This window comes from Salmo salar, chromosome 09 (genome assembly GCF_965601325.2).
Source record: "Salmo salar chromosome 09, fSalSal1, whole genome shotgun sequence".
Lineage (NCBI taxonomy): Eukaryota > Metazoa > Chordata > Actinopteri > Salmoniformes > Salmonidae > Salmo > Salmo salar.
In genome coordinates, this window is record NC_138299.1 from 13,485,436 (window position 1) to 13,512,899 (window position 27,464).

The 27,464-nt window shown below is 44.4% G+C and overlaps 1 protein-coding gene across 1 annotated transcript in view; it reads left to right on the forward strand.

The window, feature by feature from the left end:
• Nucleotides 1-6,713: 6,713 nt before the first annotated feature.
• The window catches only part of LOC106610733 (protein ELYS), a 45,016-nt gene continuing 24,265 nt past the window's right edge, over nt 6,714-27,464 (forward strand). The window contains exons 1-12 of the mRNA XM_014210254.3: nt 6,714-6,978; nt 20,380-20,509; nt 20,847-21,100; nt 21,232-21,412; nt 21,545-21,752; nt 21,844-21,960; nt 24,942-25,026; nt 25,599-25,749; nt 26,008-26,140; nt 26,401-26,582; nt 27,076-27,137; nt 27,277-27,405. Of these exons, the coding sequence (XP_014065729.2) occupies nt 20,389-20,509; nt 20,847-21,100; nt 21,232-21,412; nt 21,545-21,752; nt 21,844-21,960; nt 24,942-25,026; nt 25,599-25,749; nt 26,008-26,140; nt 26,401-26,582; nt 27,076-27,137; nt 27,277-27,405 (1,623 nt within the window). The 5' untranslated portion in view covers nt 6,714-6,978; nt 20,380-20,388. The remainder of the gene's footprint in view (nt 6,979-20,379; nt 20,510-20,846; nt 21,101-21,231; nt 21,413-21,544; nt 21,753-21,843; nt 21,961-24,941; nt 25,027-25,598; nt 25,750-26,007; nt 26,141-26,400; nt 26,583-27,075; nt 27,138-27,276; nt 27,406-27,464) is intronic.

A 27,464-nucleotide genomic window follows, 5' to 3' on the forward strand; every position in this document is an offset into this window, starting at 1 on the left:
GAAACAGGATTCAAAGTGGTAAATATAACGATACAGTCCATAAACAAATTGGAGGCCCCTTACACTTCAGTGTTGTGATGCAAAAATGCTAGCAAAATGTATAGCGCATAGAATTAAAAAGGTATTGTCGGACATTATTGATTCTAATGAGACAGGTTTTTTACATGGAGAATATATTGGAGATAATATAAAGCAAGTACTGCAAACAATATAACACTATGACCAATCTGGGAAACCAGGCCTGCTATTCATAGCTGACTTTGAAAAGGCTTTTGATAAAGTACGACTGGAGTTTATATATTAATGCCTGGAACATTTCAATTTTGTACAATCTCTTATAAAATGGGTTAAAATCATGTATAGTAACCCTAGGTGTAAAATAGTTGTATGGATGTATGCTGAGAGTCGGGAAGCAAGTTTAGGGAGTGAATACATTTAATAAATAAATGAACAAAACAAGAAACACAAACAGCGCACCGACATGAGACAGCAACAATGACTAATGGGGAAGATACCAAAGGGTGTAACATATAAAGGGCAGGTAATCAAGGAGGTGATGGAGTCCAGGTGAGTCTCATTATGCGCGTAATGCTGGTGACAGGTGTGCGCCATAACGAGCAGCCTGGTGACCTAGAGGCCAGAGAGGGAGCACACGTGACAACAGTAAATAATGGCTACTTTTCAGAAAGCTTTAAACTGTCAAGAGGAGTAAAACAAGGTTGTCCACTATCGGCATATCTATTTATTACGGCCATCGAACTGTTAGCTATTAAAATCAGATCCAACAATAATAGCAAGGGATTAGAAATCCATGGCTTAAAAACAAAGGTGTCATTGTACGCTGATGATTCATGTTTTCTTTTAAATCCACAACTTGGATCCCTCCACAGCCTCATAGAGGTTCTAGATATTTTTTCTTAGCTCTCTGGATTACAACCAAATTATGATAATTGTACCATATTACTTATTGGATCACAAAAAATACAACTTTTACATTACCTTGTAGTTTACCAATAAAATGGTCTGACCGGGATGTGGACATACTCTGTATACATATCCCAAAAGAAACAAATGATCTCAAATACCTGGATGTCAAGCGACGACAGCTGTGTGCGCCCAGGTCAGCAGCCAATCCCTTATCCCTGTGGGAATGTAGATGCGCTCAGGAGGACAGGTAGTGGATGTGGGATCCCTCTCCAGAGCCTGGCGGATGTCCACATCTACGTCCCAGACCACAGGGGCTATGACTCGAGAGGGATTGTGGGTGCATTCTGGACAGGACCCTCTCCCAAATCGTAGAGACGAGACAGGGCACCAGCTATGGTATTCTTTGAACCTGGGCAAGTCAAATCTTGTAAAGAACATGGCTGTCACGTCCTGACCAGTTTAGGTATTATTTGTATTGTAGTTTGGTCAGGACGTGGCAGAGGGTATTTGTTTTATGTGGTTCGGAGGTTATGTGTATTGTAGAGGGGTGTTTTATTTATGTATTACGGGGTTTTGGTGTATGTTCTGGGTTTTGTGTTCTAGGTTGTATTTTCTACATTCTGTCTAGTTTAGTTTTTCTATGTTTAGGTTTGGGTGTGGACTCTAAATTGGAGGCAGGTGTTTCTATTGTGACGACCCTCCCACTCTGTCTGCCGTATTCTCTCTCTTTGTTCTTGTTTCCTTATTAGGATGCCGGTGGGCGGAGTTGGAAGGGTCGTCAGCTAGATGGGAAACACCTGGGCTCGGGTGTGTCCCAGGATAAAGGCACCTCTTCCACATTCATTGGGTAGACGCTCTCCACACAGACACCTTGTTGTTTTTGGTTGTGGTATCTAATAAATATATATTTTTGATACTCCTTGTCTCCATGTTGTCTCCCTTTTGTTGCGAACTCTGAGCCAGTTCGTAACACTATTTTCCTCTGATTGAGAGTCCTATATATAGGTATGTGTTTGGGGTTGTTAATTGTGGGTAGTTGTATTTCACACTGCTAGTTGTCGTAGCCTGTGAAACTGTTGTCTGTCGTTCTCTTTGTTTATTGTTTTTTCCGTGTTCACATTCACTTAATAAATAATAATGATGAACATGCAACCCGCTGCGCCTTGGTCCTCTCTCTCCTACGACAGCCGTGACAATGGCCCACCTTGCTTGGAGCGGATTCAGCCTCCTTGCTGTCCGTTTGTACTCCAGGTTTCAATGGTCGGTGAGGATGACGAATGGGTCCTTGGCGCCCTCCTGCCAGTGTTTCCACTCCTCTAATGCCAACTTCACCGCCGGGAGCTCTCGATCACGACGTCGTAATTTCTCTCTGCAGGGGATAGTTTCTTAGGGTAATGCACACATGGATACAATTTCTGTGGATTACCTTTTCGTTGAGACAGAACTGCCCCCACACCCACCTCTGACGAGTCCCCCTCCACCACAAAGGTTATCATGGAATCTGGGTGTTTGAGCAATGGGGCAGAGGGGAAACGTCCCTTTAGTAGGCAGAAGGCCTCGTCAGCTGCTGGACTCAACTCCAACCTTTGGGGACCCCCCTTGAGGAGAGAGGTGAGAGGAGTGGCGATGGAGCGGAAGTTCCTGATGAAACGGCGGTAGAAGTTGGAAAACCCCAAAAACCATTGTAACCCCTTTATGGTGGTTGGGACGCATCTAACTTCTTGACGTCCATCTTCACTCCTTGCGGGCTGATTTGCTAGCCAAGGAAGGAGACAGACTCCTGATGAAACTGACACTTCTCAGCCTTGACAAACAAGTGGTTTGCCAGGAGGCGTTCCAGGACTACCGGACGTAAGCGATGTGATCCTCCAAGGCAGCCGAGTAGACCAGGATGTCATCGATATACACGACCATATACATTTTCATCCTCGACCATGAGATGGTGGGGTTGTGGCGTTAAAGCCAAGGGTGGCGTCGGATGAATGGCACCACAATAGCCCTCAGGATCTCGTCACAGAATCGCTGTTCATTCAAATTGCCATCGATGAAGTGCAATTGTGTTTGTTGCGTAAAGCTTATGCCTGCCAATAGCATAACCCCACCGCTACCATGGAGCACTCTGTTCACAACATTGACATCAGGAAACTGCTTGCCCACACGATGCCATACACATGGTCTGCGGTTGTGAGGCCGTTTGGACATATTGCCAAATTCTCTAAAACTACGTTGGAGGCAGCTTATGGTAGAGAATTAAGAAACTATTCAACAGCCAGTGAAATAGCAGGGCGGCAAATTCAAAACAACAAAAATCTCATAATTCAAATTTTTCAAACATACAACTATTATATCCCATTTTAAAGATACACTTCTCGTTAATCCAACCACATTGTCCGATTTCAAAAAGGCTTTACAGTGAAAGCATAACATTAGATTATGTTAGGACAGCGCCTAAACAAGAAAAACCACACAGCCATTTTCCAAGCAAGGAGAGGCGTCACAAAAACAGAAATACAGCTAAAATGAATCACTAACCTTTGATGATCTTCATCAGATGACACTCCCAGGACTCAATGTTACACAATACATGTAAGTTTTGTTCGATAAAGTTCATATTTATATCCATAAACCCCATTTTACATTGGCGCGTGATGTTCAGAAAATGTTTTGCCTCCAAAACTCCCGGTGAATGAGCACATCAATTTACAAAAATACTCATCATAAACGTTGATAAAATTTACAACAGTTATTGAAAGAATTATAGATACACTTCTCCTTAATGCAACCGCTGTGTCAGATTTCAAAATAGCTTTACGGAGACAGCACATTGTTCAATATTCTGAGTACAGAGCTCAGCCATCAAAGCAAGCTATACAGTTACCCGCCAAGTTCTGGAGTCAACAAAACTCAGAAATAGTATTATAAATCTTCACTTACCTTTGCTGATCTTCGTCGGAATGCACTCCCAGGACTCCCACTTCCACAAGAAATGTTAATTTTGTTCGATAAACTCCATATTTATGTCCAAATACCTCCTTTTGTTCGCGCGTTCAGATCACTATCCAAAGGCAAAATGCGCGAGCGCAAAACCAGAGACGAAAAGTAAAAATGTTCCATTACCGTTCGTAGAAACATGTTCGTGGCCGTGCAGTAAACAACTCACTGGTCCCAGGCTTGAGACAGCTGTTATTCTCTCCCCAGTAACAGTAGAAGTATGAAACAAGGTTCTAAAGACTTTTGACATCTAGTGGAAGCCTTAGGAAGTGCAACATGACCCCACAGACACTGTAGTTTGGCTAGGCAATTACTTGAAAAACTACAAACCACTTCCGGGTTGGATTTTTCTCAGGTTTTTGCCTGCCATATGAGTTCTGTTATACTCATAGACATCATTCAAACAGTTTTAGAAACTTCATGCATATCCTACCTTCTGGGCCCGAGTAGCAGGCAGTTTAATTTGGGCACGTTATTCATCTGAATTTCCGAATACTGCCCCCTGTCACCAAGAAGTTAATTATCGGGAAACAGCTCTGGTTAACATAACTGCAGTCAGCATGCCGGTTGCACGCTCACTCAAAAGACATCTGTGGCATTGTGTTGTGTGACAAAACTGCACATTTTAGAGTGGCCTTTTATTGTCCCCAGCACAAGGTGCACCTGTGTAATGATCATGCTGTTTCAAATCAAATCAAATTTTATTTGTCAAATGCGCCGAATACAACAGGTGTAGACCTTACAATGTAATGCTTACTTACAAGCCCTTAACCAACAATGCTTTAAGAAGTTTTAAGAAAAAGTAAGTGTTTAGTAAAAAATTGATAAGTAAATTTTTTTAAATAAAAGTAACAAATAATTAAACAGCAGCAGTAAAATAACAATAGCGAGGCTATATACTGGGGGTACCGGTACAGAGTCAATGTGCGGGGGCACTGGTTTGTCGAGGTAATATGTACATGTAGGTAGAGAGAGATAATAAACAGAGTAGCAGCAGCATAAAAGAGGGGTTTGAGTAGCCCTTTCATTAGCTGTTCAGGAGTCTTATGGCTTGGGGTAGAAGCTGTTAAGAAGCCTTTTGGACCTAGACTTGGCGCTCCGGTACCTCTTGCCATGAGTCTATGACTAGGGTGGCTGGAGTCTGACAATTTTTAGGGCCTTGCTCTGACACCGCCTGCTATAGAGGTCCTGGATGGCAGGAAGCTTGGCCCCAGTGATGTTCTGGGTCGTATGCACTACCCTCTGTAGTGCCTTGCGGTCAAAGGCTGGGTAGTATCCATACCAGACAGTGATGCAACCAGTCAGGATGCTCTCAATGGTGCAGCTGTAGAACCTTTTGAGGATCTGAGGACCCATGCCAAATCTTTTTAGTCTCCTCAGAGGGAATAGGCTTTGTTGTGCCCTCTTCACGACTGTTTAATCAGCTTCTTGACATGCCACACCTGTCAGGTGGATGGATTATCTTGGCAAAGGAGAAATGCTCACTAACAAGGATGTAAACAAATTTGTGCACAAACTTTGAGAGAAATAAGCTTTTTGTGTGTATGGAACATTTCATGGATATTTTATTTCAGCTCATGAAACATGGGACCAACACTTTACATGTTGCATTTATTTTTTTGTTCAGTGTAGCATAGAATTGAATAACAATATACTCTATTCTCTCTTATCGTAATTATCCTACCTACCTCCAACAAAGACATATATTCCTCCAGCAGCTTAGAATAGAATAAATACAATCTATTCTATCATCATTATCTCCCCTACCTATCTCCAACAAAGAGGTTGATTCCTCCAGCAGCTTTGATCTTGTAGGAGGAATCACACTCGTCTGTGAGGTTGGCAGTGCTATTATTCAGAATATGGGTGTCCTCCGATTTGATGTCAATGTGGTTGAAGAAGTTATTCCAGATGAAGAAATGGTAGCTCTCTGCGTGATTCCTAGGAATACCTGCATAGCTTGTCGAGAATGTTAGCGGTGACAGTCAATTTCTGCAGGGGAAGAATATATTTTATGTGGTCAATCTCTATGGTAGGACACTGGATGTTATTAGTAAATGGCCTGAGGCTTCTAAAATACTTCCCTTGTATGTTTACAACTTGTATAGTTTAAATGGTACAGTAGAAATTAGATGTGGAGACTAATGGAATTAACTATTTTGCTATCAAGTGACAGTAGATTTCTGCAGAGAAAAGTATGTTATACGGTCAATCTCTATGGCATGACACTGAATGTTTTTAGGAGAGGGTCTGATGATTCTAAAACAGCCCCTTTTATGCTGTCAACTTCAAGAATTTTAACAGTACAGTAGAAAACAGCTGTATGGGGCTGCAATGAGGAGCTGTATTAAAAATGACAATTTCTGTCAGTGGTGATAGTAGATTTTGGCCCTAAAAAGTATTTAATGCAGTCAATCTCAATGGTATGATCTTATTAGTAGAGCTTCTGATAATTGTGATTTAAATCCTGTTCTGTTACGGGTTAAAAACCACTAATACTTCCAGCAACAGTGTTAGTATTGTGTTGTTGTTGCTGTTTTGTACAGGGGACTATAACAAAACAACTCATTATCATTATAGTATGCAAAATCAAACAGCAAATCGATCTTTTTAAATTGATTTCTATAATATCTTGTTTATATTTTCAATTAATGTTAATGTATGTTTAGTAATTTAAAAGTAATTTGGTGGTTTTAAATCATAAAAACGTCCTGTTAACATCCAAGTAACATTGATCAGGGACTTTAATTTTGAAAAAAAAATCACGCGTGATCACGTGACCTCAATGTCGCAAGTTTCACAATGCTGCGCAGTAGCTAGCTTTTCATGGAAATGGCGCCCGCGTTGAACTCTAGCTAGAAGACAGTTCTGTAGCTAGCTAGTCTAGTTCAGAAGACTTGTTAAAGACACGGTCCTTCATACTATAATATTTGTGGGTTATCGACATTTGTCTTCAAAAACAAAAGGGATTCGGAAGAAATTCGTCTTATTATGACAGGGCCGAAGAGTCGCAACCGAAAAGACATTACCGCATTTTCGTACGTCGACAACATCAGACAGGTAACGTTAACGTCTTGCTAGTTACGGTTGTTGTACAGTTACCGGTAGGTAGCCAACTAGAACAGGTTTTGCATTCTAAGTACCCTGCCAGTTGGAATAATGGGCGGATTAGCTGTCAAGCACAAGTGAGCAGTACATTTAGCTAAATCGGCTTGTACCCAACGTTAGCTAACTATTTCAGTTAGGTAGCAAACGTTAGATGGTTAGTTGGGCGGCTAATGTTAGCATAATGCTACCTCATGCGAGGTTTTGATTCACCCGCCTCACAATCATAACGTCAACGTAACACATATAGAAAGTGTCATCAGTGACCAAGTTAGTGTGGTGTACAATTTAGTTAGATAATAACCCCCCCCCCAGATTTTCCACCAAACAAACAATTTACCTGAACAACACTGTTTTAGTTTAGATGTGCTGCAACTAACGTGCTTTGGTAGTCTCGCGTTGCCATACCTCCAAAATATGTCGTTGTCACGCCTCCGTTTGGGAACGCCTCGATCATACCGATTATTGCATTTCAGTACACCAGAAGTACATTAATTTCCAATGTAACGCTGCTTTAGCCTTGAAGTATTGTGTTTCATGCCTCGACCACACCGATAGTGTTCTTGCGCTAAATGTGACGCAGCATCATCTGGATAAATTTACCCAAATTGGAAACCGTGAAAAGATGGCAACATTTGCAAAACTGAAGGTGCGAACGACCGCATTTAACCATGGCAAGGTGACTGGGAATATGGTTGAATACAAACAGTGTAGTTCAACGGCACAAACAAGACGTATCAAATCAAATTTCACATACACATGGTTAGCAGATGTTAATGTGAGTGTAGCGAAATGCGTGTGCTTCTAGTTCCGACCATGCAGTAATATCTAACAAGTAGTCTAACAATTTCACAACTACCTTTTACACAAGTGTAAAGGAATTAATAAGAATATGTACATATAAATATATGGATGAGCGATGGCCGAACGGCATAGGCAAAATGCAGTAGATGGTATAGAGTACAGTATATACATATGGGATGAGTAATGTAGGGTATGTAAACATTATATAAAAAGCAGTTGCCTTAAAGGCGGTGATACAGCCCGACAGGATGCTCTCAATTGTGCATCTGTAAAAGTTTGAGTGTTTAGGTGACAAGTCACATTTCTTCAGCCTCCTGAGGTTGAAGAGGCGCTGTTGCTCCTTCTTCACCACGCTGTCTGTGTGGGTGGACCATTTCAGTTTGTCCGTGATGTGTACGCCGAGGAACTTAAAACTTTCCACCTTCTCCACTACTGTCCCGTTGATATGGATATGGGGGTGCTCCCTCTACTGTTTCCTGAAGTCCACGATCATCTCCTTTGTTGACGTTGAGTGTGAGGTTATTTTCCTGACACCACACTCCGAGGGCCCTCACCTCCTCCCAGTAGGCCGTCTCGTCGTTGTTGGTAATCAAGCCTACCACTGTAGTGTCGTCTGCAAATTTGATGATTGAGTTGGTGGCGTGCATGGCCACGCAGTCATGGGTGAACAGGGAGTACAGGAGAGGGCTGAGAACGCACCCTTGTGGGGCTCCAGTGTTGAGGATCAGCGGGGTGGAGATGTTGTTTCCTACCCTTACCACCTGGGGGCATCGCGTCAAAGTCCAGGACCCAGTTGCACAGGACGGAGTCGAGACCCAGGGTCTCGAGCTTAATGACGAGTTTGGAGGGTACTATGGTGTTAAATGCTGAGCTGTAGTCGATGAACAGCATTCTTACATAGGTATTCCTCTTGTCCAGATGGGTTAGGGCAGTGCGATTGCGTCGTCTGTGGACCTATTGGGGCGGTAAGCAAATTGGAGTGCTCTAGCGTGTCAGGTAGGGTGGAGGTGATATGATCCTTGGCTAGTCTCTCAAAGCACTTCATGATGATGGAAGTGAGTGCTCAGTTACCTTAGCTTTCTTGGAAACAAGAACAATGGTGGCCCTCTTGAAGCGTTTGGGAACTGCAGACTGTGATAGGGATTGATTGAATATGGCCGTAAACACACCAGCCAGCTGGTCTGCGCATACTCTGAGGACGCGGCTGGGGATGCCGTATGTGCCGGCAGCCTTGCGAGGGTTAACACGTTTAAATGTTTTACTCACGTTGGCTGCGGTGAAGGAGAGCCCGCAGGTTTTGGTAGCGGGCCGTGTTGGTGGCACTGTATTGTCCTCAAAGCGAGCAAAGTGGCAGGGTCTACAGACAATCACGGATTACAAAGGGGAAAACCAGCCATGTCACAAACAGTCTTGCTCCAGGACAAGTTAAACACCTTTGCACGCTTTGAGGATAGCACCGTGCCACCGATGCGGCCCGCTTCCAAGGACTGTTGGCTCTTGTTCTCCGTGACCGACGTGAGTAAGACGTTTAAACGTGTTAACCCTCGCAAGGCTGCCGGCATCCCTAGCCGCGTGCTCAGCGCATGCGCAAAACCAGCTGGCTGGTGTGTTTACGGACATATTCAATCTCTCCATCTCCCAGTGTGCTTTCCCCACTTGCTTCAAGATGTCCACCATTGTTCTTGTACCCAAGAAAGCCAAGGTATCTGAACAAAATGGCTATCGCCACGTAGCACTCACTTCTGTCATCATGAAATGCTTTGAGAGGCTAGTTAACCTCTCTGGTATCATTGGGACGCTAGCGTCCCACCTCGACAACAGCCAGTGAAATTGCAGGGCGCCAAATTCAAACAGAAATCCCATAATAAATATTCCTCAAACATACAAGTATTATACACCATTTTAAAGATAAACTTCTTGTTAATCCAACCACAGTGTCCGATTTTAAAAAAGGCTTTACGGCTAAAGCACACCATGCGATTATGTTAGGACAGCGCCTAGCCACAAGAAACCATACAGACATTTTCCAGCCAAGGAGAGGACTCACAGAAGTCAGAAATGGCGATTAAATGATTCACTAACCTTTGATCTTCATCTGGTGGCACTCCCAGGACTCCATGTTACACAATAAATGTTCGATAATGTCCCTCTTTATGTCCAAAAACCTCAGTTTTGTTGGTGCGTTTAGTTCAGTAATCCAAAGGCACAAAGCGTGCTCTCAACATCCAGACAAAAAGTTTAAAAAGTACAATAAAAGTTCGTAGAAACATGTCAAACAATGTTTAAAATCAACCCTCAGGTTGTTTTTGTTATAAATAATCAATATTTCAACCGGACCAAAGCTTCGTCAATAGAAAAGGAGAAACAAGAAAGGTGCGCTCCCGATCATGCGCTTGACTCATGTCTGGAAATTTCCACTGTCCACTCATTGAAAGTGCTGTATCTCCCTAATTTTTCAGAGTAAAAGCCTGAAACAATGCCTAAAGACTGGCCACATGTAGAAGAAGCCATAGAGATCGTGAACTGGGTCTTAAGTCTTTGTATGGTGGATAGGCTTTCAATGGAAAAACAGCCTTTCAAAATAATAGTACTTTCTAGATGGATTTTCCTCAGGTTTTCGCCTGCCATATCAGTTCTGTTATACTCACAGACATTATTTTAACAGTTTTGGAAACTTTAGTTTTCTATCCAAATCTACCAATTATATGCATATCCTAGCTTCTGGGCCTGAGTAGCAGGCAGTTTAATTTGGGCACGCTTTTCATCCAAAATTCCAAATGCTGCCCCCTACCCTAGTTAAATTAAGGATCATGTCACCTCTGCCTTACCTGCCACCCTAGACCCACTTCAATTTGCATACTGCCCCAATATATCCACAGACGATGCAATCGCCATCACACTGCCCTATCCCTGGACAAGAGGAATACCTACGTAAGAATGCTGTTCATCGACTATAGCTCAGCCTTCAACACCATAGTACCCTCCAAGCTCATCATTAAGCTCGGGGCCCTGAGTCTGAACCCCGCCCTGTGCAACTGGGTCCTGGACTTTCTGACGGGCCACCCCCAGGTGGTGAAGGTGGGAAACAATGCCTCCACTTCGCTGATCCTTAACACTGGGGCCCCACAAGGGTGTGTTCTCAGCCTCCTCTACTCCCTGTTCACCCATGACTGCGTGGCAATGCACGCCTCCAACTCAATCATCAAGTTTGCAGATGACACAACAGTTGTAGGCCTGACTACCAACAATGACGAGACAGCCTACAGGAAGGAGGTGAGGGCTCTGGCGGAGTGGTGCCAGGAAAATAACCTCGCCCTCAACATCAACAAAACAAAGAAGCTAATTGTGGACTTCAGGAAACAGCAGAGAGAGGACGCCCTATCAATATAGACTGGACCGCAGTGGAGAAGGTGAAAAGCTTCACGTTCCTCGGCGTACACATCACTGACGATCTGAAATGGTCCACCCACACAGACAGTGTGGTGAAGAATGCACAACAGCGTCTCTTCAACCTCAGGAGGCTGAAGAAATTTGGCTTGGTCCCTAAAACCCTCACAAACCTTTACAGATGCACAATTGAGAGCATCCTGTCGGCTGTATCACCGCCTGGTACGGCAATTGCACTTCCCGAAATTGCAGGGCTCTCCAGAGGGTGGTGTGGTCTGTCCAACGCGTCACCGGGGGCACACTGTCTGCCCTCCAGGACACCTACAGCACCCGATATCACAGGAAGACCAACAAAATAAATGTATTACAACTAAGAAGTTGTGGTATATCGTTTAATTACATTTTGTGACTTGAGTCTTTTAACCAAAATATCACATGACCGTGCATGTCAGAGCAAAAACCAAGCCACGAGGTCGAATGAATTGTCCGTAGAGCTCCGAGACAGGATTGTGTTGAGGCACAGATCTGGGGAAGGGTACCAAAACATTTCTGCACCATTGGAGGTCCCCAAAAGCACAGTGGCCTCCATAATTCTTAAATGGAAGAAGTTTGGAACCACCAAGACTAGGGATGCATGATATATCGGTGAAGATATCGGAATCGGACGATATTAGCTGAACATGCCGACATCGGCCCGATGTCTAGTTTAACGCCGATGTGCAAAACCGATGTCAAAGCTGATGTGCATACCTATGTAATGATGCCACGTTAAATTAAGCGCTACACGTGCAACACAGCATTCCTAACCTAGCGCACAATGTCTGCTGAGTGGATCGAGCAGTCAAGTCGAGCAGTCGTTTGAAAGAGTAAGAAAATATCAGCGAGACAACGCAAAGGCGAAATCCTTTAACGCCAAGATAATGGAATTCATTGCCCTTGACAATCAACCGTTCTCTGTCGGGGGTGATGTTGGTCGAGCACCGGTACGCACTAATGTTACCAAGTGCGCTATTTTTCAGATATTGCCCTACCGGAGTTGCACAGTAATAGCGTCACTGCTATTAGCTTCATGACTGACATTTGGACCAGCGATATCAGCCACATGAGCATGCGGAGTCTGACAGCACAGTGGGTCGTTGAGGATTTCGTACTGAGGAAAGTCGTATTTCATGCTCATGAATGTGCTGGTTGTCACACCGCTGCTGCCAATTCAATGGCATTTGAGAACATGTTTGAAACTTGGAAACATGAACACACTAGCTAGCTCCATTTGAACAACTAACTCGAGAAATAAGCTCATCAACTGCGCCTGCAGCAGACGTGATACCCTCTGTCATGGCATTGAAACTCCTGCTCAACAAAAGTGGCGACACAGGCTGTGAACAAGCGATTTGGTGGTATTCTCTTTTACTGTGTCGCCACCATGCTCGATGAAATGTACAAGGACCGCAACTTCGATGCAGACAAGAAACCGGGTTTACGTGAAATGTTACATACACAGCTGGACAAGATGGAAACGGACACAGTGACAGTGCGCACCGAGGAAGACGGCTGAAAATTCACTGCTTGACATTCATGATGAAATCCTGGTTGAGAATGAAACGACCGAACAAATGAACAACGAAACAGCACAGCAAGTAAGTGAAGGGAATAGGTTTTAATTGTTTTACTGGTAATAGGGACATGCGTAAATGCCAACAATGTTTTGGTGTGTTTAACCTTTATTTAACTGGGCAAGTCGGTTAAGAACAAATTCTTATTTACAATGTCGACCTACCCCAGATGATGCTGGGCCAATTGTGCGCCGCTCTATGGGACTCCCAATCACGGCCGGATGTGATACAGCCTGGATGCGAACCAGGGACTGTAGTGATGCCTCTTGCACTGAGATGCAGTGCCTTAGACCGCTGCGTCCATGTGTGTTAACAATTTAACTGTACTAGAATGCTTAATTAAGGCTGCTAAAATTTTCAGGCCTTTATGGTAGAGTAGCCAGACTGAAGCCACTCATAAGTAAAAGGCACAGGACAGCCCGCTTGGAGTTTGCCAAAAGGCACCTAAAGGACTCTCAGACCATGAGAAACAAGATTATCTGGTCTGAGGAAGCCAACATTGAGATCTTTGGCCTGAATGCCAAGTGTCACGCTGGAGGAAACTTGGCACCATCCCCATGGTGAAGCGTGGTGGCAGCATCATGCTGTGGGGATGTTTTTCATTGGCAGGAATTGGGAGTTTGGTCAGAATTGAGGAAATGATGAACAGAGCAAAGTATGGAGATCCTTGATGAAAACCTGCTCCAGAGCACTCATGACCTCATACTGGGGTGAAGGTTCACCTTCCAACAGGACAACAACCCTAAGCCCACAGCCAAGACAACATAGGAGTGGCTTTAGGACAAGTCTCCGAATGTCCTTGAGTGGCCAAGCCACAGCCTGGACTTGAACTCAATCTAACATCTCTGGCGAGACCTGAAAATAGCTGGCCATCCAACCTGACAGCGCTTAAGAGGATCTGCAGAGAAGAATGGGCGAAACTCCCCAAATACAGGTGTGCCATGCTTCATACCCAAGAACACTCGGGCTGTAATCCCTGCCAAGGGTGCTTCAACAAAGTACTGAGTAGAGGTCGACCGATTAATCGGAATGGCCGATTACTTAGGGCTGATTTCAAGTTTTCATAACAATCGGAAATCGGTATTTTGACATCAATTTGTATCTTTTTTTTATATATATATTTTTTTACACCTTTTAACTAGGCAAGTCAGTTAACCTCTTGGGTAGGGGGCAGTATTTTGACGTCCGGATGAAGGTGCCCAGAGTAAACAGCCTGCTACTCAGGCCCAGAAGCTAAGATATGCATATTATTAGTAGATTTGGATAGAACACACTGACGTTTCTAAAACTGTTTGAATGATGTCTGTGAGTATAACAGAACTCATATGGCAGGCAAAAACCAGAGGAAAAAAATCCAACCAGGAAGTGGGAAATCTGAGGTTTGTAGTTTTTCAAGTCTTGGCCTATCCAAGCAACTCAATACTGCCACCCAGCCATAAGAAGTTAACTGCCTTGTTCAGGGGCAGAACTACAGATTTTTACCTTGTCAGCTCGGGGATTCGTTTTTGCAACCTTCTGGTTACTAGTCCAACGCTCCAACCACCTGCCTTACATTGCACTCCACGAGGAGCCTGCGTAGCAGACTGACTGACTACCTGTTACGCGAGGGCAGCAAGAAGCCAAGGTAAGTTGCTAGCTAGCATTAAACTTATCTTACAAACAATCAATCTTAACATAATCACTAGTTAAATCACTACTTAACTACACATGGTTGATATTACTAGTTTTCGAGCGTGTCCTGCGTTGCATATAATCAATGCGGTGCCTGTTAATTTCTCATCGAATCACAGCCTACTTCACCAAATGGGTGATGATTTAGCACTGTCGTTGCACCTAACCATAAACATCAATGCCTTTCTTTAAAATCAATACACAGGTATATATTTTTAAACCTGCATATTTAGTTAATATTGCCTGCTACCATGAATTTCTTATAATTAGGGAAATTGTGTCACTTCTCTTGCGTTCCGTGCAAGCAGTCAGGGTATATGCAGCAGTTTGGGCCGCCTGGCTCGTTGCCAACTATGTGAAGTCCATTTATTCCTAACAATGACCATAATTAATTTGCCAGAATTGTACATAATTATGACGTTAAATTGAAGGTTGTACAATGTAACAGCAATATTTAGACTTAGGGATGCCACCCGTTAGATAAAATACGGAACGGTTCCGTATTTCACTGAAATAATAAACGTTTTGTTTTCGAAATGATAGTTTCCGGATTCGACCATATTAATGACCAAAGGCTTGTTTTTCTGTGTGTTATTAAGTCTATGATTTGATATTTGAGCAGTCTGACTGAGCGATGGTAGGCAGCAGCAGGCTCGTAAGCATTCATTCAAACAGCTCTTTCGTGCGTTTGCCAGCAGCTCTTTGCTGTGCTTCAAGCATTGAGCTGTTTATGACTTCAAGCCTATCAACTCCCGAGATTAGGCTGGTTAGTTAGTGGGGTGCGCGCTAATAGCGTTTCAATCGGTGATGTCACTCGCTCTGAGACTTGGAGTAGTTGTTCCCCTTGCTCTGCAAGGGCCGCGGCTTTTGTGGAGCGATTGGTAACGATGCTTCGAGGGTAGCTGTTGTCGACGTGTTCCTGGTTCAAGCCCAGGTAGGGGCGAGGAGAGGGATGGAAGCTATACTGTTACACTGGCAATACTAAAGTGCCTATAAGAACATCAAATAGTCCTATAATTCCTATAATAACTACAACCTAAAACTTCTTACCTGGGAATATTGAAGAATCATGTTAAAAGGAACCACCAGCTTTCATATGTTCTCATGTTCTGAGCAAGGAACTTAAACGTTAGCTTTCTTACATGGCACATATTGCACTTTTACTTTCTTCTCCAACACTTTGTTTTTGCATTATTTAAACATGTTTCATTATTTATTTGAGGATAAATTGATTTTATTGATGTATTATATTAAGTTAAAATAAGTGTTCATTCAGTATTGTTGTAATTGTCATTTCAAATAAATACATTTTAAAAAATTGGGTCCTCCAATAATCGGTATCGGCGTTCAAATCATAATCGGTCGACCTCTAGTACTGAGTAAAGGGTCTGAATACTTATGTAAGTGTTTTATATATGTATTTTTATATTTATTTATAAATCTGATAAAAAATCTACACACCAAAAGTCAAGGGGTCTGAATACCTTCTGAATGCACTGTGTAAGTATTGTATTTGCTACTCCTAACAATTAACCAGTCAACTAATTGTGGTCAGCCCTAAATCTAACTCAATATGACCTTATTAATTCATCCACTTACGTAGATACCTAGCACGTTAAAGTAACGCAGAATTCTTAGTTTTTTTACGCAGGAAAAAAAGATACAACGCATAACATATCTTGGTGCGTTTTGTAAGCGCAGATCTAAAATGCTTCTTATTGTAATTTCTGCTCAGCATTAGGGTTGCAAAGGGTCGGAAACTTCCCGGTAAATTTCCGGAAATTTTCCATGTGAAGTTTAAGCCCGGATATTTTGGAAATGTTGCTTAAATTCATCAAAAAAGTTAAGCTTATAACAGTGAACCTTTTTTCTGTGGGATACACAAGGCAATTATAGGTCTTGTGGAATATTTTGGTTAAACTATCCCCAATTCAATGGAATTGCAACCCTCTGCATGCACAGTGCATTCTTCCATCACATGTACAGCTGATTCTCAAGATCTTGCACACTAATGAGATGCTATTGAGCCCACACTACTACACTGTCTGAGCCAAGGACTACATGCTTTCTGGTAAGTTTTGATTACAATACTGGGTGGGGTGAATATGTTTTATATGACCAACATGATTTTTTTGTTAACTAGTAAGTGGTAGCCAACAGCAAAGTGTTTAAATAATTATTTACTTGTTAACAATTTATGCTAGTTAGTTTTTGGAACCATGTGGGTTTTAGCTTGCTTGAGCCTGTTAACTGAGTGTTAATTCACCTGTTTCCATACATGTTTCATTTGAACACTTATCTTACAAAGGAGTTGTTTAATCTAACTGCTTAACTATTTGTCTCTACATGGAATTGTATAACCTTTTAAAACTTTCCCCCCCCCCCCTCATCTTTACAGGAAAATGCCACGGGCACTATCTGATGTGTGAAGACATTTCACTGCAGCTAATGTAGAAGGAAAAGCTCTGTACATTTGCAAATACTGTGCCAAATCATATGTGAAGAATCCAACTTAGATGCAGAATCATCTGGCCAAGTGCATAAAGTTCCCTCAGCACTCACAACAAGCAACCTCTGACAAAAGTCCCTCTACTTCTAATTCGAGGTGAAAATGATGAATCGAACACCTTATCGATAGCAACAGCTCATGGTCCTCCTGGAATCAAAGTTTTTTTTGACTCAATGGAGGAACATAGAGAAATGCTGATGAATGTCTTGCTCGAGCTGTGTATGCAGCTGGTTCACCTCTGATGCTCACAGGCAATGTCTATTGGAAGAGATTTCTGAATGTTCTTCGCCCAGCATACACCCCTCCAACCAGACATACTTTATCTACTCATTTGCTGGATGCAGAGTTCAACAGAGTTCAAGTGAAGGTTAAGCAAATCATAGAGAAAGCAGACTGTATTGCAATCATCTCTGATGGGTGTTCGAATGTTTGTGGGCAAGGAATAATTAACTACATCATCTCCACCCCTCAACCAGTATTCTACAAGAGCACAGACACAAGGGACAACAGACACACCGGTCTCTACATTGCAGATGAGCTGAAGGCGGTCATTGATGACCATGGACCACAGAAGGTATTTGCATTGGTGACAGACAATGCTGTGAACATGAAGGCTGCTTGGTCTAAAGTAGAGAAGTCCTGCCCTCACATCACGCCCATTGGCTGTGCTGCTCATGCATTCAATCTGCTCCTCGATGACATCATGGCACTGAAAACAATGGATACACTCTACAAGAGAGCCAAGGAAACGGTTAGGTATGTGACGGGTCATCAAGTTATAGCATCAATCTACCTCACCAAGCAAAGTGAGAAGAATAAGACCACCACATTGAAGCTTCCCAGCAACACCCATTGGGGTGGTGTTGTCATCTTGTTTGAGTCTCCTGGAGGGGAAGGAGTCTCTCCAAGAAATGGCCATATCAGAGTCTGCTGTTATGGACAGCCCCATCAAGAGGATCCTCCTGGATGATGTATTTTGGGAGACTGTGGTAAGCAGCCTGAAACTCCTGAAACCTATAGCAGTAGCCATTGCACGGATTGAGGGAGACAATGCCATCCTGTCTGATATTCAGACTTCTGCCCTGCCCACTTCACTGTTGCTCCAAGCAGAGGAAACTGCAGTTCTGAAATACATCAAACAGCCTGAAGCCCATACACACCGCAGCGTACATGTTGGATCCCAAGTACGCTGGCAAGAGCATCCTGTCTGGTGCAGAGATCAACAAGGCCTATGGTGTCATCACTACCGTGTCTCGCCACCTTGGCCTGGATGAGGGGTTATTGGCAGTCTGGCGAAGTACACTTCCAAGCAAGGGCTTTGGGATGGAGATGCAATATGGCAGTCTTGCCAACATATCTCATCAGCCACCTGGTGGAAGGGACTTAGTGGGTCTGAGGCTCCTTCCCTGTTGCCTCCATCATCCTTCAAATCCCACCAACATCAGCTGCCTTAGAGCGCAACTGGTCCTTGTTTAGGAACACGCACACCAAAGCACGCAACAGGCTGACCAATACAAGGGTTGAAAAATTGGTGGCCATCCGGGAAAATTTGAGGCTTTTTGAGCCTATGAGCCATCCTCAGCAAGGTTGGAAAGGGACCGTGAAGATGAGGCCTCAGAGTCTGATGTTCAAGAGGTGGACATTGAGGAGGTCCAGGGAGAAGACATGGAAGCCTGAGAGGAAGACAACCAAAGCTTTAGTCTAGAAACTATCATTTTACACATGTATGTTCAAAACGTTTTTGGGAGACGCTAAGGATCACCCAGTATTCCCTTTCCACTGAATATTCCCCAAAATGTGCAACCCTTCTCAGCATCAAACACATTTTGTGCTTTAGTTGCTCTTCTCCACTCAGGATGCCCGTTCGTGAATTGTCATCTATCAAAAGACAGCGCTCTGACTGCTGTGTAGCTACTATTCTCCAGTACTTTGTGTAGCCATACCTACTTTTCTCCGGTAAAATACCAGATGAACTTGAAGCTATACATCAGGAAATGCCGCTGGTTACATTCGTTCTATAATAAACATTAGAAATATGATGGCCGTGCATTGTTTTCTGCATCAAGACTGCTTTTTCATTTTAAGCTCATTTGTGGTTGCCAGCCAAACAGTGTTGCCATCTGATGAAAATTTAAGCTGTTTTCTGCCAAATGTGTTGCGCTACTGTATTTTCTGTCAAGGATCGCTATAGTTGTACGTCCCTGATCACTCTATTAAAGCAAAAAAACACTTGACTTTCAATGTAAAACGCTTCCCCTGTCAATACACAGCTGGACTCACCTGCTCCCTCTTTCTCCTGTTGTGGTATTTACAAACAAACACGTGACTGGCTCGACTGTTCTGGGGAACTACGTAAGCTCCATAATGTTAAATAATGTGACAGGTGAAATGAAGAACGCAATCTGCTTCATCTCCTAACATTGCACAAGTTGACTAAAGGTATTTACTTAAAGCAGCTACAAATATAAATATGTAGGTATTGTAAAACCATCCTGTGGCTATTTCCAAATACCCCTGTATACGGTATACCGCCGAAGCCTAGTGCTATTTGCAATGGTGCCTTGACCTTTGCATGACACATGGCATGTTATGAAATTCCGAGGCTAGTCAAGTAATTCTTTGGTGAAAAGTTTCGACACTGTTTTGCTCTAGGCCAGACTCATACTTGAATAGATTTTGGTCAAACTTTGCACTACAGTGGCACAGAAAGCTGTGCTTGCTCTCTGACAATTGTTGAATAGTTACCCTTGAATGTACATATATCTATACAATGCTCTCTACCATAGGTCCCCAAGATAACATTTTCTATCATGGGGAATGAAGTGGGTAAACGGTTATCCATGGTGAAAAGTTAACACAGAGCAACATGCCATGTAGGAGCGTTTGAATCAGCCTCAAAGCTCAAACTTGTACATGATACTGGATGGCGATGGGCTACTAGATTCTCATCTGTCAACATGTTACTCAGCACCAAGACAAGGACATGTGCACAGACACCAGTGCTGGCTGCAGCTGTTACTCCAGCAGGCCCAGAGCCCGAACCATTGACAACTGGGAACCATAACTCTGCTGAAAGACCTCTCTTGTCCCCCCTCCATCGAGTCCCCTCCAATAGCCCCAAAGATAAAACCTGGTGTAGGCTTACAGAGAATCAGTTTTCACTCTCTCATTGTCTGATTTGAGTTTAGTTGCTAAACCTTGGAGCGTGGTGCTACTGTAGAAAGCAACGAGAACCCTGTCGGTTTTGACGCCCGTATGTGCCACATCCACAAAGTTTGGACGAAACGAAGTGCTCTCTAAAGAATTGCAGAAGTAATGCAATGTTTCATGATTTGTTTGTTTGTACGTAACACTGTCATGTTTTGTGTGCAGTGAGTGAACATGCGTGACCTGGCAGCCCAGGTCACCAGCAGCCTGCTGTGTTTCCCGAGGGTGACTGTAGACGCTCTGGGGGAGGATGAGATCACCCTGGACTCTGTGCTGCGTGGGAAGTTCACCGTCGGTAAGTCGACGTGTGTCTGCACGGCGGACATCGTTCACCATCTGACCATGCTGGAGAGGATGGAAGTATGGCATAGTCACGAATTAGGCCTGTACCGTCGGCACCCTTAATTCCCAAACTTCACAACAACCAAAAAGAAGTTTGGGTTTCCTGTCTACGCTTTAGCCATCTCCTTTTGCATTCCTGCATTCTTCAGTCTTCATATCATACAAATGAAACCAAGCATGCAGTATCATGTTATAAATGGAGGGGTTCTACAATAAACTGTCAACCAGTAGGCCCTGCCTGTCTGCTTCCTCCCAACCTCACTGACGTGCCCCCCTCTCCCTGGGCGCAGGTCGCAGCGGGCTGGCCTGGCTGGCATGTGGGCCCCAGCTGGAGGTGGTCCATGCGGTGACGGGCGAGCGTCTGTCCGCCTACTGCTTTAGTGGCGAGGGGGAGCACCCCCCAGGTGTGCTGGTGGCCAGGGACTTCTCCTGGCTGAAGAGGACGGGGCTGCTGGTGTGCCTGGAGGAGGCCCAGGGTAGCATGCTGTGTCTCTACGACCTGGGCATCTCCCGAGTGGTCAAGGCCGTGGTCGTACCGGGCAGGGTGAGTGCTCTTATCTTCCTGCCGCTCTCTTTCATTTTCTCTCTCACCCTCCACTAATTTCACTTTCATCAACCGGTTTATTTGATTGATTGTGACGTCGACTGACTAACTGCTAATGTGTTGATTGGCAGATCACGGCCATCGAGCCCCTGGTGAGTTATGGCGGGGCCAGTGCCAGCACACAGCACCTCCACCAAAGCCTGCGCTGGTTCTTTGGCGTGGCAGCTGTGGTCACGGACCTGGGACACGTCCTCCTGGTGGACCTGTGTCTGGATGACCTGTCCTGCAGCCAGAGCGAGCTAGAGGCCTCAGGTCAGCCTTTGCGTGTTTAAGTGTGTGTGTGCTTCACTTTACATAGCCTAAACAGCAGTCCCTCCTGAAGATTGTGTGAGAGTGTTCAATGTGTCTTCATTGTTTTCCATCTCTGACCTCCATCCTCTCCAGACCTGGAGGTAGTGACTAAGTCCCCGGCTGAGATCCCCCGGCTGCGCGAGCAGGAGACGCGCCAGGGGAGACACCTCTGTCTGCAGCTGAGCAGCCCCACGGGCACAGGGGCCACGGCCCTGCAGTACATCCCCCGCACCAATCAGCTGGCCGTGGGCTTCTCCGATGGATACCTGCAACTCTGGAACATGAAGACGCTCAAGAAGGAGTGAGTTGACGACCCAGTGACGACGCGATGGGAAAGCCACAGACGTAGCTGTGTGGGTTGGTCTGATGGCCTCTGCTGTGTTCTCCCCCAGGTATCACTCCCAGCTGGAGGGCGGAAGGGTGCCAGTGTACGCCTTCACCTTCCAGGAGCCAGAGAACGACCCCCGTAACTGCTGCTACCTGTGGGCTGTCCAGTCTGCCCAGGACCAGTAAGTTCTCCTTCCCTCTCCACCTGCCGGTCTGCCTGCCTGCCTGCCTGCCTGGGCCGCAAAGCTTGAGGCCTCTTGGAAGGGGTCGTAGTGTCTACTGCACACACCAGATCTGCGTGCAATGTGTATTTCAAAAAACGTTTGAGGTGTGCTTGTTTTCACTTGCCCGGCACAATGGAACTGGTGGAACAGTTATTACTAGCCTGTTCAACCTTTTTCGTATCGTCTGAGATCCCCAAAGATTGGAAAGCTGCCACGGTCATCCCCCTCTTCAAAGGGGGAGACACTCTAGACCCAAACTGTTACAGACCTATATCCATCCTGCCCTGCCTTTCTAAAGTCTTCGAAAGCCAAGTTAACAAACAGATCACCGACCATTTCAAATCCCACCGTACCTTCTCCGCTATGCAATCTGGTTTCCGAGCTGGTTCCCTCAGCCACGCTCAAGGTCCTAAACGATATCATCACCGCCATCGACAAAAGACAATACAGTGCAGCCCTATTCATCAACCTGGCCAAGGCTTTCGACTCTGTCAATCACCACATTCTTATTGGCAGACTCAACAGCCTTGGTTTCTCAAATGACTGCCTCGCCTAGTTCACCAACTACTTCTCAGAGTTCAGTGTGTCAAATCGGAGGGCCTGTTGTCTGGACCTCTGGCAGTCTCTATGGGGGTGCCACAGGGTTCAATTCTCAGGCCGACTCTTTTCTCTGTATACATCAATGATGTCGCTCTTGCTGCTGGTGATTCTCTGATCCACCTCTACGCAGACGACACCATTCTGTATACTTCTGGCACTTCTTTGGACACCTTGTTAACTAACCTCCAGACGAGCTTCAATGCCATACAATTCTCCTTCCGTGGCCTCCAACTGCTCTTAAATGCAAATAAAACTAAATGCATGCTCTTCAACCGATCGCTGCCCGCCCGTCCAGCATCACTACTCTGGACATTTCTGACTTAGAATATGTGGACAACTACAAATACCTAGGTGTCTGGTTAGACTGTAAACTCTCCTTCCAGACTCACATTAAGCATCTCCAATCCTAAATTAAATCTAGAATCGGCTTCCTATTTCGCAACAAAGCATCCTTCACTTATGCTGCCAAACGTACGTTTTACGAGGGTACTATCCTACCGATCCTTGACTTCGGCGATGTAATTTACAAAATAGCCTCCAACATTCTACTCAGCAAATTGAATGCAGTATAACAGTGCCATCCGTTTTGTCACCAAAGCCCCATATACTACCCACCACTGTGACCTGTATGCTCTCGTTGGCTGGCCCTCGCTTCATATTTGTCACCAAACCCACTGGCTCCAGGTCATCTATAAGGCGGGGCTTTACCTAGCAAAGACTTCTCAGCTCACTGGTCACCATAGCAGCACCCACTTATAGCACGTGCTCCAGCAGGTATATTTCACTGGTCACCCCCAAAGCCAATTCCTCCTTTGGCCGCCTTTCCTTCCAGTTCTCTGCTGCCAATGACTGGAACGAATTGCAAAAATCACTTAAGCTGGAGACTTATCTCCCTCACTAACTTTAACCATCAGCTGTCAGAGCAGCTTACCGATCATTGCACCTGTAGACAGCCCATCTGTAAATAGCTCATCCAACTACCTCATCCCCATGTTATTTGTTTTTGCTCCTTTGCACCCCAGCATCTCTACTTGCACATTCATCTTCTGCACATCTATCCCTCCAGTGTTAATTGCTAATTTGTAATTACTTCGCCACTACGGCCTATTTATTGCCTTACCTCCCTAATCTTACCTCATTTGCGCACACTGTAAATAGATTTTTTCCTATTGTGTTATTGACTGTACATTTGTTTATCCCATGTGTAACTCTGTGTGTCGCACTGCTTTGCTTTATCTTGGCCAGGTCACAGTTGTAAATGAGAACTTGTTCTCAACTGGCCTACCTGGTTAAATAAAGGTGAACTAAAAAGAAAAGTGGGTTCCCAGCCCCTTCCCCTAAGCTCCATACCCCTTTGGTGTTCACATGTCTGAGAGGACTAGATCAGTTGAAGCAGTATGGTGGAAGCTCCACATTTCACAGCTTGTATGCAAATGTAGCCTCGGTCCGGTAAGTGCAGCCGTGGTCGGCGGTCACATCACACTGTTCAAATCAGGATTTGCCTTTATTTTTGCATGAATACCCATGCAGTATTAACCACCTCTTGCAAATACATGACTTGGTGTATTTGCTGCCTTTTAATACACCCTCTCTCTCTCAATTTGCTTTATTGGCATTACAGAAAATGTACACTACCGTTCAAAAGGTTGGGGTCACTTAGAAATGTCCTTGTTTATGAAATAAAATTTAAAAAATGGTCCATTTTAAAATAACATCAAATTGATCAGAAATACATTGTTAATGTTGTAAGTGACTATTTCAGCTGGGAACGGCTGATATTTTAATGGAATATCTACATAGGCGTACAGAGGACCATTATCTGAGGCCCACTATGTAGATATTCCAGAAAACAATCTGCTGTTTCCAGCAACAATCATATTTTACAACATTAACAATGTCTACACTGTATTTCTGATCAATGTTGTTATTTTAATGCACCAAAAAATGTGGTTCTCTTTCAAAAACAAGGACATTTCCAAGTGACCTCAAACTTTTGAACAGTAGTGTACATATTGCCAAAGCGTACTAATTTACAATATTAACATCATTATAATATTAATAATCATCAATATTGCCAACGGGACAATAGTAACGGCAATAATCAAGGGTCAAAATAACAATGGCATAGAGGACAGATTGTTTGGTCTGTCAGACACTGTCCCTTATTTTATGGCAGGCAGCAATGTAGTGCGCTGCCAACCCACAGCACTCTACATCCTCCCCCAACAGGACGGGTCGTCTATTCTCAACCGAGGTCTTTGAAACCGTGAATAAGAGTTTCAGATTTGGGGAAATTACAGTAATTGTTTTATTAATATTTTCATTTTGTTTCTCTCTAGTGAGGGGGACGGGGTCAGCCTCCACCTGCTCCAGCTGGCCTTCAGTGAGAGGAAGTGTCTGGCCTCAGGGAAGATATTCTATGAGGTAACTGTAATATCAACCGTCTTCTAGGTTTTTACTTAGCTGCGTTCTTAGGCTGAGTTTATTCAAGCAGCCCAAGTTTGTTATTTTGCCCAATTACAGGGAAACGATCAGAATTGGGCTGCCTGTGTAAACACAGCCTTATTGTCTTCATCTATTCTGTGTAATTAGTAAATGGCCCATCTGTTCTGGTCTCTTTCGAGCCCCCAATGGTTACTGAATTGTTCACCTCAAGGATCTTATTCTTTCTAAATGAAATAAGGAGCTATTCCCGCGTCCAGCTGCGGATCGTGCTGGGTTCAACTTCTGTTCAATGCCCCCTTTGTTTGGGAAAGACTCAGTGTGGGCTGTCAACCGAATGCTTTGGGTCAAGTATTTGGACTGCTAACATGCTTTTAAAGCCCAAAAGCTTGACGGTTTCCAAGTTTCTCAGTCCTAAAGATTTAATTTAGTCACCTGTTATTCCCAATCACAACCATACTTCTTTCTTACTTGGACATATTAAAATGTAGTGCTTTCACTGCTTTGAGACCTTTTAAACGTCCCGTCGTTACCTCTCCCTCCCTCCCTCCTAGGGTCTGGAGTACTGTGAGGAGCGGTACAGTCAGGAGCTGAGCAGCACCGCCTTCCCCCGGAGGGCTCAGGCCACCAACACCCGCCTGCTCAGCTGCCAGACCATTGAGAAGTTCCGACACCACCCAGACCGAGACGAAAGTATGAATGAAGGTACCCCATCTCTTTCTGTTTAGGATTAGATTGGTATCTTATTTACCAGAGAATACTCTTTCTCAGTAACCTACCTGGGTGGTATTAACTTACTAGACACCAAACGGGCTCAAACGGAGACCTGAGCTTGTCCGTTGCGGAACACGGTGTACGGTGTGCACAAATTAATCTGACCCTAAGGGGAAAAAGGATGAATGTGGTTTTTGCTTTTTCATTGTGGTCTCTGCTGGTCCTAAGGCTTCCTTCTCTCCTCGTTAGTTGCATCTCCAGACACCAGCGTGTCCATCTTCAGCTGGCAGGTGAAGACCTATGGACAGGGCAACCCCTCCACCTACATCGGCGTCTTTGACATAAACCGTTGGTACCACGCACAGATGCCCGACTCTCTAAGGTAGCATTCTTCCATCTAAATATCCCATCAACAGTCCACATGTAAACGTGACCACGGTTGCCGCCTCAAATTTCGTGTTGTGCCCAATTGCCCATAATGCCAGGCGTTTATGAATCAGATTAGTTATTAGTTCTCTCACTCTTATGTTTCTGCATGTATTTTCACATATATTGTAGATTAGATTTTTACAAACAAGTCTACGTTCGGTGTCAATGTGAAGTTATTTGCAAATCAGCAATGGTTTATTTTGTGTGTGTCAGAACGGGGGAGTCTCTGCGCAGCTGTCCCTACCTTGCCGTGTGGTCTTTGGACAATGTGGTGGAGATGACGTCGCCCTGTCCCCTGCTGGACATCCTGGTGCACGAGCGCAGCTTGAGCCGTGGCCTGCCCTACACCTGCCCCCCACCAGAACAGTTCTTCAAACCCACCACATACAACTTCGGCAAGTTACACACACACACATAAATACCCACACGCTGCAAGAGCCTTTAGACCAGGGGTCGGCAACTAGATTCAGGGCTGATTTTGTTGGAGCGGATCGTCGGGGGGGGCACGGAACATAATTATAATAATGTGAACACTGCAAATTGACTAAAACTAAACCCAAAAAGAGATTGCTTTAAAAAAAAATATATTTCATACCCTGATTACATTTTTATATTGTGGGAATTCTTGTGAACAGATTTCTTAATCTGGAGGGCAAAATAAATCACTCGTTGGAAGGTTTTGGACCGCTTGTTGCCGACCCCTGCTTTAATAAACACCCTTACAGTAAAATGTTTTATGAAGGATAAGGCTTCAGTTAAGAAGAGGACTATGTTCAGAGACATTTGTTGCACTGAGTAATTGGAAATGCATGTAGGTCTTTGGAGCCATTTGAGATCAGTTTTGTAAATGTCTTTAACTTGCTAATTCGTTTTTTTCCCTTGGCACAGATGCAACCTGTTTGCTCAACACTGGCCTCGTGCACCTAACTTGCTCTGGCTATCAGAAAGAGGTGCGTTAACCCTAGTTGTCAGGTACAATGGATGTTTATCGCGTGTCACGACAAATTGGCTACACATCCTATCGTCATCCTCGTCCGTACAGTATCATTTCATCTTAGCAAAAGACAGTTAATGTGATTCCTGTCTCAGACTCTGAGCTTCCTGAAGAAGGCTGCTTCCTGCTCCAGTGACGTCATCTCAAACGGCTACTCCCGCTGCCTGATGTCCGGCCTGCTCTCCTCTCGCCTGGCCGACGTGCAGCCCTCCAGCCTCTCTCAGGTATAGACACCGCCTCTTTTCACAGGTCGCTCCTGTTTGCTCGACCAACTTTCTAGCGT